We start from the raw sequence: 14,312 nt of genomic DNA on the forward strand, positions 1-14,312 counted from the left end.
AGGGAACAGGCATCAAAATCCAGGAGGCACAGAGAACCCCTCTTCAAAACAATAAAAATAGGTCAACCCCTGACATCTGATAGTAAAATTACGAGTCTCAGGACAAAAAGAAAATCCTTGAAAGCACCTCGGGAGAAGAGATCTGTAACCTACAATGGTAGAAACATTAGATTGGCAACAGACCTATCCACAGAGACCTGGCAGGGCAGAAAGGACTGGCATGATGTATTCATAGCATTAAATGAGAAAAATATGCAGCCAAGAATACTATATCCAGCTAGGCTGTCATTGAAAATGGAGAGATAAAAAGCTTCCAGGATAAACAAAAACTAAAGGAATTTGCAAACACGAAACCAGCCCTACAAGAAATACTGAAAGGGGTCCTCTAAGCAAAGAGAGAGCCTAAAAGTAACATAGACCAGAAAGGAACAGAGACAATATACAGTAACAGTCACCTTACAGGCAATACAATGGCACTAAATTCCTATCTTTCAATAGTTACCCTGAATGTAAATGGGCTAAAAGCCCAAATCAAAAGACATCGGCTATCAGATTGGATTAAAAAACAAGACCCATCAGTATGTTGTCTGTGAGAAACTCATTTTAGACCCAAAGACACCCCCACATTGAAAGTGAGGGGGTGGAAAAGCATTTACCATGCTAATGGACACCAAAAGAAAGCTGGGGTGGCAATCCTTATATCAGACAAATTAGATTTTAAAACAAAGACTGCAATAAGAGATGAGGAAGGATACTATATCTTTCTTAAAGGGTCTATCCAACAAGAAGATCTAACAATTGCAAATATCTATGCCCCTAACATGGGAGCAGCCAATTATTTAAGGCAATTAATAACAAAAGCAAAGAAACACATTGACAACAATACAATAATAGTGGGGGACTTTAACAACCCTGTCAGTCACTGAAATGGACAATCATCTAAGCAAAAGATCAACAAGGAAATAAAGACTTTAATGGCACACTGGACCAAATGGACATCACAGACATATTCAGAACATTCCACCCCAAAGCAACGGAATACACATTCTTCTCTAGTGCCCATGGAACATTCTCCAGAAGAGATCACATCCTAGGTCACAAATCAGGTCTCAACCGGTACCAAAAGATGGGGATCATTCCCTGCATATTTTCAGACCACAATGCTTTGAAACTAGAACTCAGTCATAAGAGGAAAGTTGGAAAGAACTCAAATACATGGAGGCTAAAGAGCATCCTACTAAAGAATGAATGGGTCAACCAGGAAATTAAAGAAGAATTTTAAAAATTCATAGAAACCAGAGAAAATGAAAACACAACTGTTCAAAATCTTTAGGATTCAGCAAAGGCAGTCGTAAGAGGAAAGTATATAGCAATACAAGCCTTTCTCAAGAAATAAGCAAGGTCTCAAATACACCACTGAACCCTACACCTGAAGAAGCTGGAGAAAGAAGAGCAAATAAAGCTTACCCCCAGGAGGAGAAGAGAAATGATAAAGATCAGAACAGAAATCAATGAAATAGAAACCAAAAGAACAGTAGAACAGATCAACGAAACTAGGAGCTGGTTCTATGAAAGAATTAACAAGATTGATGAACCCCTGGCCAGACTTATCAAAAAAAAAAAAAAGAGAGAAATGACCCAAAACAACAAAATCATGAATGAAAGAGGAGAGATCGCAACCAACACCAAAGAAATACAGACAATTATAAGAACATACTATGAGCAACTCTATGCCAGCAAATTAGATAATTTGGAAGAAATGGATGCATTCCTAGAGATGTATCAACTACCAAAACTGAACCAGGAAGAAATAGAAAACCTGAACAGACCTATCACCACTAAGGAAATTGAAGCAGTCATCAACAATCTCCCAAGAAACAAAAGCCCAGGGCCAGATGGCTTCCCAGGGGAATTCTACCAAACATTTAAAGAAGAATTAATACTTATTCTTCTGAAACTGTTCCAAAATATAGAAATGGAAGGAAAACTTCCAAACTCGTTTTATGAGGTCACCATTATCTTGATCCCAAAACCAGACAAAGACCCCATCAGAAAGGAGAATTACAGACCAATATCCTTGATGAACATGGATGCAAAAATTCTCACCAAAATACTAGCCAATAGGATCCAACAGTACATTAAAGGTTTTATTCACCACAACCAGTGGGATTTATTCCTGGGCTGCAAGGTGGTTCAACATCCACAAATCAATCAATGTGATACAATACATTAATAAAAGAAAGAACAAGAATCATCTGATCCTCTCAATAGATGCAGAAAAAGCATTTGACAAAGTACAGCATCCTTTCTTGATTAAAATGTTTCAGAGTGTAGGGATAGAGGGTACATACCTCAATATCATAAATGCCATCTATGAAAAACCCACAGCAAATATCATAGTCAATGGGGAAAAACTGAGAGCTTTTCCCCTAAGGTCAGGAACACGACAGGCATGTCCACTCTCACCACTGCTGCTCAACATAGTACTAGAAGTCCTAGCCTCAGCAATAAGACAACAAAAAGAAATAAAATGCATCCGAATTGGCAAAGAAGAAGTTAAACTCTCACTTTTTGCCAATGATATGATATTTTATGTGGAAAACCTAAAAGACTCCACCCCAAAACTGCTAGAACTCATACAGGAATTCAGTAAAGTGGCTGGATATAAAATCAATGCACAGAAATCAGTTGCATTTCTATACACCAACAATAAGACAGAAGAAAGACAAATTAAGGAATTGATCCTATTTACAATTGCACCCCAAACCATAAGATACCTAGGAATAAATCTAACCAAAGAGGCAAAGGATCTGTACTCAGAAAACTATAAAATACTCATGAAAGAAATTGAGGAAGACACAAAGAAATGGAAAAACATTCCATGCTCATGGATTGGAAGAACAAATATTGTGAAGATATCAATGCTACCTAGAGCAATCTACACATTCAATGCAATCCCCACCAAAATATCATCCACTTTTTTCAAAGAAATGGAACAAATAATCCTAAAATTTGTATGGAACCAGAAAAGACCCCGAATAGCCAGAGGAATGTCGAAAAAGAAAAGCAAAGCTGGCAGCATCACAATTCCAGACTTCCAGCTCTATTACAAAGCTGTTATCATCAAGACAGTACGGTACTGGCACAAAAACAGACACATAGATCAATGGAACAGAATAGAGAGCCCAGAAATGGACCCTCAACTCTAGGGTCAACTCATCTTTGACAAAGCAGGAAAGAATGTCCAATGGCAAAAAGACAGTCTCTTCAACAAATGGTGTTGGGAAAATTAGACAGCCACATGCAGAAGAATGAAACTGGACCCTTTCCTTACACCACACACAAAAATAGACTCCAAATGGTTGAAAGACCTAAATGTGAGACAGGAGTCCATCAAAATCCTAAAGGAGAACACAGGTAGCAACCTCTTCGACCTCAGCCACAGCAACTTCTTCCTAGAAACATCGCCAAAGGCAAGGGAACCAAGGACAAAAATGAACTATTGGGACTTCATCAAGATCAAAAGCTTTTGCACAGCAAAAGAAACAGTCCACAAAACCAAAAGACAACCGACAGAATGGGAGAAGATATTTGCAAATGATGTATCAGATAAAGGGCTAGTATCAAAAATCTGTAAAGAACTTATCAAACTGAACACCCAAAGAACAAATAATCCAATCAAGAGATGGGCAGAAGACATGAACAGACATTTTTCCAAAGAAGACATCCAAATGGCCAACAGACACATGAAAAAGTGCTCATCGCTCGGCATCAGGGAAATCCAAATCAAAACCTCAGTGAGATATCATCACATACTAGTCAGAATGGCTAAAATTAACAAGTCAGGAAATGACAGATGTTAGCGGGGATGCAGAGAAAGGGGAACCCTCCTACACTGTTGGTGGGAATGCAAGTTGGTGCAACCACTCTGGAAAACAGTATGGAGGTTCCTCAAAAAGTTGAAAATAGAGCTACCATATGATCCAGCAATTGCACTACTGGGCATTTACCCCAAAGATACAAATGTAGGGATCTGAAGGGGTACGTGCACCCCAATGCTTATAGCAGTAATGTTCACAATAGCCAAACTGTGGAAAGAGCCAAGATGTCCATCGACAGATAAATAAAGAAGATGTGGTATATATATATATATATATATATATATATATATATATATATATATATATATAAATACACACACACACACACACACACACACACACACAGGAATATTATGCAGCCATCAAAAGGAATGAGGTCTTGCCATTTGCAACAACGTGGATGGAACTGGAGGGTGTTATGCTGAGCGAAATAAATCAGAGAAAGACATGTATCATATGACCTCACTGATAGGAGGAATTCTTAATCTCAGGAAACAAACTGAGGGTTGCTGGAGTGGGGTGGGGGTGGGAGGGTTGGGATGGCTGAGTGATAGACATTGGGGAGGGTATGTGCTATGGTGAGCACTGTGAATTGTGCAAGACTGTTGAATCACAGATCTGTACCTCTGAAACAAAAAATGCAATATATGTTAAGAAAAAAAACAGATAGCAGGAGGGGAAGAATGAAGGGGGTGGAAATCAGAGGGGGAGACGAATCATGAGAGACAATGGACTCTGAAAAACAGACTGAGGATTCTAGAGGGGAGGGGGTGTGAGGATGGGTTAGCCTGGTGATGGGTATTAAAGAGGGCACGTTCTGCATGGAGCACCGGGTGTTGTGCACAATGAATCATGGAACACTACATCAAAATCTAATGATGTAATGTATGGTGATTAACATAAAAATTAAAAATTAAAAAAAAAACAAAGTGGAGACTTTTAAAAGTGTTCGTTCTTCCACTTTCACATAAAGGAAATGATTTCAACCTTTCTCAAAAACAAAAGTAAAGAATATTGAATAGAAATGAGGCTGGAACAGTTTAAAAGTATTAGTTGCAATATCAACTCTAAGGAACACTCTGCAGCGTCTTGTCCTTCTTCCTTAGGATAATATGCCATAATATACCTATCTGACCATGGCTTGGTTTTGAAAGGACAAAGCAGGTCATGCTGTTCTGCCTTGACAAGTCAAGTTAGATAGTTTTTAAAACATCATTTATTTGTATTTAACTTTTCAGTTTCTCATCCATAAATCACCTTCTATTTAGAAGTCCCCTTAGGTGGATCTTTATTTCAAATAAGCTGCTCCCACAAGCTAATGCCAATTTCAATTCCCAAACCAATCAGGAATAATGGAAGGCAAAACTGAGAGATTCCTGGCCCTCCCTGTCCTCAGGCTGAAGAACTTTGCTATGAATTGTCTGTGAATCTAGACCCTCCTGGGTCAAATGGGTTAACAAATATATTCATAAATGACATTGTGTCTTTTAAAAGATAAATACTAACTTTTTTCCAATGATTTCATTATTAAAAGTCTATACACATGCACATATATATATATACACACACGTACACGACATGTACAAGTTCAGTAACATACAGAAAAGTCTAGAAATCTCTAATTTAATGCTAATAAACCCTGCAGTGGATAGTACATTGTGAGAGCCCCTCAAATAGAGTACTGGATTAAATAGTGTCCCCCAAATATTCATGTTCACACGGAACTTCAGAATGTGACCTATTTGAAAACAGGTTCTTTCCAGATGTAAAGTGGAGTGAGCCCTAGTCTAATGACCAGTGTCCGTATAAGAAGAGGAGAAGTGACACAGAGACGCATACATAAAGGAAAAGCACAGCCATGTGACAGCAGAGGCAAACACTGCGGTGATGCAGCGGTACACCAAAGCACACCCAAGACTGCGGGCAACCACCCAACCACCAGACGCACTAAGAGACAGGGAAAGATCATTCCCCAGAGACTTGAGAGGGAGCATGACCTCAGTGATACCCGAGTTTCAGACTTCTGGCCTCCAGAACTATGAGAGAATAAATTTCTCTTGTTTTAAGCTACCAAGCTCATGGTGATTTGTTATGGCGGTTGTAGGAAACTAATACAAATAGTAAATAAGAATATTTACTTCAATTCATAGTCAGGGGAATGCTTGTCTGCTTTAAATACAAATTTTGCTTGCTCCAAACCTCAAATAGCCAAACTTTATGTGTAAGTGGTAGAAATTCAGTGGTGTGTACTCTATCTATATTAAATGTACAAAAAGTAGAAAAATAAAACTTCAGGTATAGAAATAAAATAAAACCATAAGGATGTGGGTGTTCAAGAGGAGAAAAAAAAAAGGAAAAGGAGATGCGGATCCTCATGGGAAGCATCTGTGATCACAGAAGCATCCTCTTCCTGTAGCTCTGTTTTATATTTCACTTTTTCCCGCTTAACTTATAAAAGGAATGAACACTTGGTGGTCTTTTTCTCTGTCCTAATTCAGCTATGCTGTAAATTCTTGCCCCATAAGGAAGCATCAAGGAGCATACTGAGATTTTCTTTCCTTTTCCCCTGTGATTATATACTTGAGCATTTCTGCTGCCCACACCCCCGAACTCATTAGCCGTCATAAATGCACCCAGGACCCCACCTTGGCCAGCTCCCTGTCAGGTCTGAGAAGAGACCAGTCCAGAAAGAGGTCTGTCCGGCTCCTATGTGCAGCGTGGGTCTACTTTCCTATCAGACTCACACCAGCCCTACTTACAGTAAGTTGTCCTTGCCCTTTCACATGCAAAGAGAAGGCGCTCATAGCACAGAAGCAACCACCAATAGCTTCTGAGTGGTCCTTTATTGCAGAAAGGAAACTGCTCTGCCCGAGGTCTCTTCCTGAGGCCACTACTCTGCTTTTTAAAACTAAGAAGGCAGGATCTGCCTCACCTCTTTAGACCCACAGATAGGAAGGAATGATTGTTGCAACTTATTTTCCTCATCAAGGTATTGTGTGAATGAGTGTTGGCTCCCATCGCTTCAGGACCTATTACTATGTGCAGAACATCAAATACTAACATTCACTATGTCAGGACAGTGCATATCTATTATATTACCTTTGGTCACTCAGCGTATTTTGTAATCAAAATTTTTCAGCCTCAATCCATTGAAACTAAATTAAGCCATCACTTATGTTTCTTCTTTCCAACAAGGCCACGTTGGCTTAGTGCAGACATGAGTGAAGGTAGTGCAAGGAGTGATGGTGGAGGCAGCAGGGGTAATGGTGGCAGGGGGCTGGGCAGCACCACTGTCATGGTAGGTGCATGGAGGCATGAACAAGTGATGAATATATCTAAAGAATCCCAAGAAGATTTCACATTAAAAAAAAATCAGCTCTATTAATGTGACAAAATATATCAGAACCTAAGAACCTTAGAAGAAAACCCATGGTGAATCACTTCCTAGCTCTTCTGATGTAAGGAATAAAATACAGCCTCCCCTCTGCCCCAAAGATGGCTGTGTGCTGTGGGTGGGAGAGGCTGGGAGGGGATGCCCGGTCCTCTTCAGCACGACTTGTCACTTAGCCAATGGGGGGTTCTGTGTTATGCTAAGTTCAGAGAAAGCACTAGGAGAAGGAAAAGTGTTTCCAGTTGTGCCAATTAGCTCATGCTAGCAGCAGAATTTGAATGGGAACTTAAAGGAAGAGGAAGAACAGTAGAGTAAGGAAGGGCATTCTTGAGTGAAGAATAGCACATTCCAAGGGACAGAAGCAAATGGAACAGAACTTGTTCTGGCAATAATAGATGGTCTAATTTCACTAAGATCTTGCAAGAGGACAATTAAAAAACAAATTGGAAGGGGGTAATGGAGTCAAATTCTTCAATGGAAAGATCATATATTGTTTTGGGTTTATGGTATTCAATAGAGATTAATGAAGATTTTTGAACAGGGAAATGATGCAATTAAAATACTGCCTTGGGAATAAGGGAACAATGTTTTCCCCATATTTTTTTCTTGAAAAATTTTAGGACAAAACTATACAACAAAATACTAAGGAATTTATTCTTCAAAAAGAGCAAAAGAAAAATGAAAGAAAAGATAAGCTAAAGTCAGAATGATGTTTGTAAATGCCAAGAGTCAGATTAGCTTGACGCTGCCCTCTTAGCACAGAGTCAAATTAGCTAGAAAGTGGTGAGCAGGGAGGACTGGAGAAGAAGGAATCCAGACAATCCAGAGACTACTGCAGTAATCTGGTGGAGAGCACAACTGGAGTAGAGGATGTGAGAACAGAAAAGAAGGGATGAGTTAAACAGGTACTCTGAAAAGGAATTGACTCAATTTAAGATCTCAAAAGCTAGAAAAGAGGGAGAGCCTACTGTGGTTCCCACTGCTCCTTCTCGGTTACGGTCACCCCGAGTCATCCCTGGCTGGTGGTTTTTAGTGCCATGCATATAGGATTTTTACTTGAATTGACTCATTATTTTCTCTTCTACTTTTTGCTGAGTAATTAAAGATGTAATTGTTTTGACATCTCCCAATCTGTACACCTGCATTTTCCAGTGCCATTTTTGTCTATATTTTTTTGCCTCATTTCCTGTTGATTATCTATTTGGAAAGAAGGCTGAAGGGTCCCAACATTGAGGATTCAAAATTTCAAAATAGAGCCCCAAGTTTATGTCCACAATAGATTGGGTTTTTGTGTAGAACCCTGTTCTAATTCAATCCCATTCATGGGCCTGGACCCCATCATTTTCCCTGAGGTGAGAACCAAGCAATAATAAGCATCAATGCCTAGCTGGCTAAAGCTGGGAACTTCTTGAGAGAGGACTCAGCAAAGGTCTAGAGAGCAAGGCTTAAACCTGGAAGCAATAGGGCCAAGTCAGAAATGGTTGCCAAAGAATAAGGAGTGTGAGGATAAGACTGATGGTGTTTAAGAGTACAAACTTGCAAGGAGTAGTAAATAGACCATAGAGATCTAATGTACAGTGTAATGAATATAAGCAATACTGTACTACAATTATAATTATATAATGTGTAAATATTGCTACAAAGGCAACCATTTTATAAGATATGAATGTATCAAAATAACACATTGTATACTTTAAATTTACACAGTGTTGTATGTCATGGAGTTCAAGGGAAAGCCCAAGTTATCTAGATTTTAACCTTTGTCTTTCTTGGGTTCTATTCTGAGAGTTCTCGCTAAAATTCTTCTTGCTTAATTCCCTTATGAAATTGTTATAACTCTAACGGTTATAATTATAACTATAATTTTAAGTTATGTAAAGAAACCAACATTTAAACAAATATTCCCATGATTGATGTAAAATTTTCCAGTATTAAACATCTGATCCTTTTGTGACATATAGCACATTGAAATAATAAGAAATTATAAGATAAGTTTCCTTTACAATGCTTAGCAATAGATTATTTATTGAAGCAATCAATGAGTGAAGATGATGTAGAATACTGAATAAATGACACAAAAACACACAAGCACCTAAAATACACATACATTCACACACACCCAGCATTATCCACATTGCAACACACTCTTTGAAGTACCACAGGGACCAGCACTACCTTTCACAGGTGAAGACGGACTCAGTTGCAGTACCAGGTTCTCTGACCACGACCTTCTCACAATACCAGTACTGGGATTCCTCACTGGCCTCGCAGCGCAACAGCACCTTCTGCAGTTTTCCAAGTGACATTGCTTCCACTTGAAATGTATCGGTCTGGTGCAGGACACAGAGAAAAACCCCACAGAAATAACAGGAGTCCAGCACATGACAAATGCAGGCAATAATAGCCCAACACTTTAAAAGAGATAATGTTACTACAGTTAGCATCAAAAGGGGTAAGAAGGAAAGAAAAATAAGCAAATTACTTTGATCTATTCAAAATACATTTCTGTGCTTTTTTCTCTTGCAGTTTTATTTTCTCCATTTATAACAGTATCCAGTCAGTGTAAGAAATAAACCCTAATACAAAGGCTTCCAGTTTGTGGCTTTTCTCTTACTCAGATTCCTGCTCCTGTGACAAAGTTTAGTAGGTGGACAGGTTGAAAACCATGAGCCCTAATATGCAAAATATTTAGTTTCCATGGATATTGATATATTTTGAGGCACGTAGGAACAAATTTTTCCTTCCTCCCTCCCTCCCTCCCTCCTTCCTTCCTTTCTTCTAGGCTTCAGCAATGCACATCACCTGTTGTAGCAGATGTGCTTGATGCCCCACCCCTGTCTTCTAGGTCCCTTTCAGAGTTCACCTTCTGCTTTTGTAGATAATTTAGACATGCTGAAGGCTTTCTTGCTCAACCCTCCTCTAGGTCTCACTGCCTCTTTGTCTGAGGGCTTCCCTCTTGTGGGAGAGTTTTGAGGGGTGTTCTTCAGGGTTTCTTAAGGTTCCTAGCAAGAAGGAGTTCCAGCTCCTTAATGTCCCTATATGGCTTTTCTCCCTTTCCTGCCTCACTTTCCCAGCTCCTTCACTCCAAAGGTAGTTACTGGGACCAACTCCCAAATTAATTACTTGTACCCCAGTCTTTGTCTTATGGTCTGCTTTGAAGCAAATCCAAACTACGATACCTCAAGGTCCAGAAAGATTGCCTAAACCAGCTTCCTGGTTACTTCTTATTTCTTCAAGTAACTTTAGTTTGGAAAATAGAATTAAATTAGGTCTATTACATATGCTACTGCATTTTGATTATACCACTGGACACTCTGTAGAGAAAAATGACAATAACAAGCTGAATCAGTGGTTAAGGATGTGAGCTGTGGCTGGTGTAAAATCATTCTGGTAATAAACTAAAAGGTTGTTGTCACAGTTTCTCAACTGCAAAACTCTTGAAATCATTTTGTATTCCCATTATATTCCATGCATTGAGGAAGATAATAGAAAAATCTGAAATGAGCCAGGGAAGAAAAATACTTTTATATCTCTGATTCTGAACCTCAAAACATACCAATAAACCCACGTTTTTACTCTTGTCTATACGTTTATTGCAATTAAACTGCCCAATTTTAATTTCATCTATAATGCACCCTCCCCATTCTCTGGTAAATACTATATACTGTAATGAACTGAGGATTGAACCAGATGACTTGTGAAATCTTAGCATGTAACCTCACATGATGCTACACACCAATAGACCAACCAGTAGACAACCAGCAAAGATGGAGATATATCACGAAATGGCAGGGTGAATGAATCTGGGACTGAAGGAAAGCTAGGAGGATTCCTTAGGGGATAACATCACTGATCACTTGGTGTAATAATAGTAATAAGATTATGACATATAAAACTTACTCAAAATTTCTACTCAAAATTAATTTACTTGTGATGACAAAAATTAGGCACAATTTTGCTTATTCCCTTATCCAAAGCAGACCCAGCTTTCTTCTTCATTCTGATGAAAGCATCTATGTAATCTGCTGTGACAATACAAGCTTAGGCGATCTTTAAAATCTCTGTCTCAAAATAATTCATGAACTCCAACTACAAAAAAATTGAGAAATAGCACTCTCAAACTGGTTTGAGAGCTTTCTTTCTTAAAAATATATCCTAGGGTTACATAATCCCTATTTTTAGTTACAGACCCCAAATAGTATTTTCTTTCTATATATAACAAAATAGCATTAAAAATTAACTGGGTTGATCATATATCTCACTGCCACTCCTCAAACATCTAATATATACAAGACGCATGCATATATATATATATATGTACACATACACACACACACACAGGACAAAAGAGGAATAGTGAAGGGCTTAAGGTATGAAAATAATTTAGTTGGTTCCATTCAAGATGTTTTAAAGAAAGGCTACTGTGTTCCTATGTGAAATATACTATAATGGCCCTTCCATGACCTGACCTTTTAGAATAATACTTTGTCCTTTTTCAGTCCTAACAGGGTATGTTCATATATATTTTTCCCTGATATCATTTCATTTTTTTTCTTATACTATCACTAATTTTTAATGTAATTTTTCTTTGTTCTATTATTCACTGCTAGTAGAGTGTGTCCCATTTTTCTTTCAAGAACTTCTAAAACAAAGGATATTAGGAAGTCTGGTCAGGAAATCTTGTGTTAAAGATGTCCTAAAATGAAAACTTGAAGGCTGTCAAGCACTTTTCAGTTTTCAGTTAGAAGTGTTCACCTTCAGGGTAATTGCTAAACACAATGGGAAGGTTATTTGTGTGGACTCACCTGTCCTCTTTGAAATTTTACTGGCATGTTAGATTTGTCCAGCAGTCTAAGACCAGTGTCTCCCCTCTCTCCACAGAGACACAGGGAAACTTCGGACTCTGTTTCTGCTCGCTTCAGTTGCCCAGTATGGACATCAACATGGTATCTCACTACTGGCAAGCAAAGGGGAGAAAAACAAAAGAAAATTCATTACCTGGGAATTCGTACAAACAGAACCCAGATCCATGGGTTAAGCTACAGTAAAAAGCAGTTTATGAGAATTCCTCTAATCTGGACTTTCTATAACTATTGCAAGATTTTTAACTTTTTTTTTCAATTATTAACTTTAATTATGAATGGACATTTTTATACCTTGAACTGTGCCTTGAAGATTTGTAGCTTTTTCAAAAAGAGGAATAGAAGAATTTCTTTAAAGGTTGTGCTTGGGGCTCCTGGGTGGCACAGTTGGATAAGTGTCTGACTCTTGATTTTGGCTCAGAATGTGATCTCAGGGTATCGAGTTGGAGCCCCATGTCGGGCTCCACACTCAGCACAGAGTCTGCTTAAGACTCTCTTTCTCTCTCTGCCCCTCTCCCCTGCTCTTTCTTCCTCTCTGTCTGTCTCAAATAAATAAATAAATCATTCTTTATGTTATGTTAATCACCGTACAATACATCATTAGTTTTTGATGTAGTGTTTCATGATTCATTGTTTGTGTATAACACCCAGTGCTCCATGCAGTCCGAGCCCTCCTTAATATCCATCACCAGGCTAAACCATCCCTCACCCCCCTCCCCTCTAAAACCCTCAGATTGTTTCTTGGAGTCATGGTTCATCTCCCCCTCCGATTCCCCCCCTTCATTTTCCCCTTCCTTCTCCTAATGTCCTCCATGTTATTCCTTATGTTCCACAAATAAGTGAAACCATATGATAATTGACTTTCTCTGCTTGACTTATTTCACTTCGCATAATCTCCTCCAGTCCCATCCATGTTGATGTAAAAGTTGGGTATTCATCCTTTCTGATGGCTGAGTAATATTCCATTGTATATATGGACCACATCTTCTTTATCTATTCATCTGTTGAAGGGCATCTCAGCTCTTTCCACAGTTTGTCTATTGCAGACATTGCTGCTATGCACATTGGGGTGCATATGGCCCTTCTTTTCACTACATCTGTGTCTTTGGGGTAAATACCCAGGAGTGTAATTGCTGGGTCATAGGGTAGCTCTATTTTTAATTTTTTGAGGAACCTCCACACTGTTTTCCAAAGTGGCTGTACCAACTTGCATTCCCACCAACAGTGTAAGAGGGTTCCCCTTTCTTCACCACCTCTCCAACATTTGTTGTTTCTTTCCTTGTCCATTTTTGCCATTCTAACTGGTGTAAGGTGGTATCTCAAATAAATCTTAAAAAAAAAAAAGCCTGTTCTATTTATGACATAAGAGAACATTTCATGCTTAGTATTTTAGTGGCAAGGGTGGCAATGTTATTGTACCTAAAATGCTTAAAGTTTAAACTGATGTAAGTGTTAATGAGAAAATACCTCCAAAATGAGGTGGTGGCATGAGGTGGCCAAATGGCCCCAGGCAGAGCCATATGAGGGCCAGACCTGACATTATATCTTTCTCATAGCCTCAGCCCCGAGACTATAGCTGAACCGTAGCTGAACCATAGGAACCTCTTTGAGATTACACTTAACCCCAGCTCCACCAGTGAACTATGCTGTGAAACAGAAAAAGTCACTTCTCAATGGGTAAACAACCCTCTTGTTTAAATAGGGTAAAATAGGGGCACCTGGGCGGCTCAGTCAGTTAAGAATCTGCCTTGGCTCAGGTCATGATCCCAGGGTCCTGAGATGAGAGATCGAGCCCCAAGTCCAGCTCTCTGCTCAGTGGGGAATCTGCTTCTCCCTCTGCCCCTCCCCCTCCTTGCTCATGCATGTGCGTGCTCTTTCTCTCTAATAAATAAATAAAATCTTTAAAAAATGAATAAATAATAAAAAAGAAGTAGAAAAAATATTCTGTAACTGAATAGTTCAGAAGTAAATTTAAGCAACTATAAAACAATTTGTGTACACAATATATGTTACTAAAAATTAATAATACACATGGAAAAATGGCTTGTCCTTGTTGTACTACAGGAAGCTCACAGACAATATCCCCCTCAGCTTGCATTTGAGAGAACCATGCATTTGCTGCAAAATCTAGGGGCTTCTTGCTCTTCATGTGTGGTATGGTCACCTGGATTTAGAAGA

General features: G+C 38.9%; 1 protein-coding gene across 1 annotated transcript in view; it reads right to left on the reverse strand.

The window, feature by feature from the left end:
* LOC148164638 (lipoxygenase homology domain-containing protein 1-like) overlaps nt 1–14,312 on the reverse strand; it is a 263,084-nt gene that overhangs the window by 93,506 nt on the left and 155,266 nt on the right. Inside the window, exons 15-16 of the mRNA XM_088022889.1 lie at nt 12,078–12,229; nt 9,448–9,602 (exon numbers count right to left, since the gene is read on the reverse strand). Of these exons, the coding sequence (XP_087879015.1) occupies nt 9,448–9,602; nt 12,078–12,229 (307 nt within the window). The remainder of the gene's footprint in view (nt 1–9,447; nt 9,603–12,077; nt 12,230–14,312) is intronic.

This window comes from Eumetopias jubatus, unplaced genomic scaffold (assembly GCF_037043125.1).
Source record: "Eumetopias jubatus isolate StellerSeaLion01/CBP00866 unplaced genomic scaffold, mEumJub1_p1.0 scaffold_4, whole genome shotgun sequence".
Taxonomy (NCBI): Eukaryota; Metazoa; Chordata; class Mammalia; order Carnivora; family Otariidae; genus Eumetopias; species Eumetopias jubatus.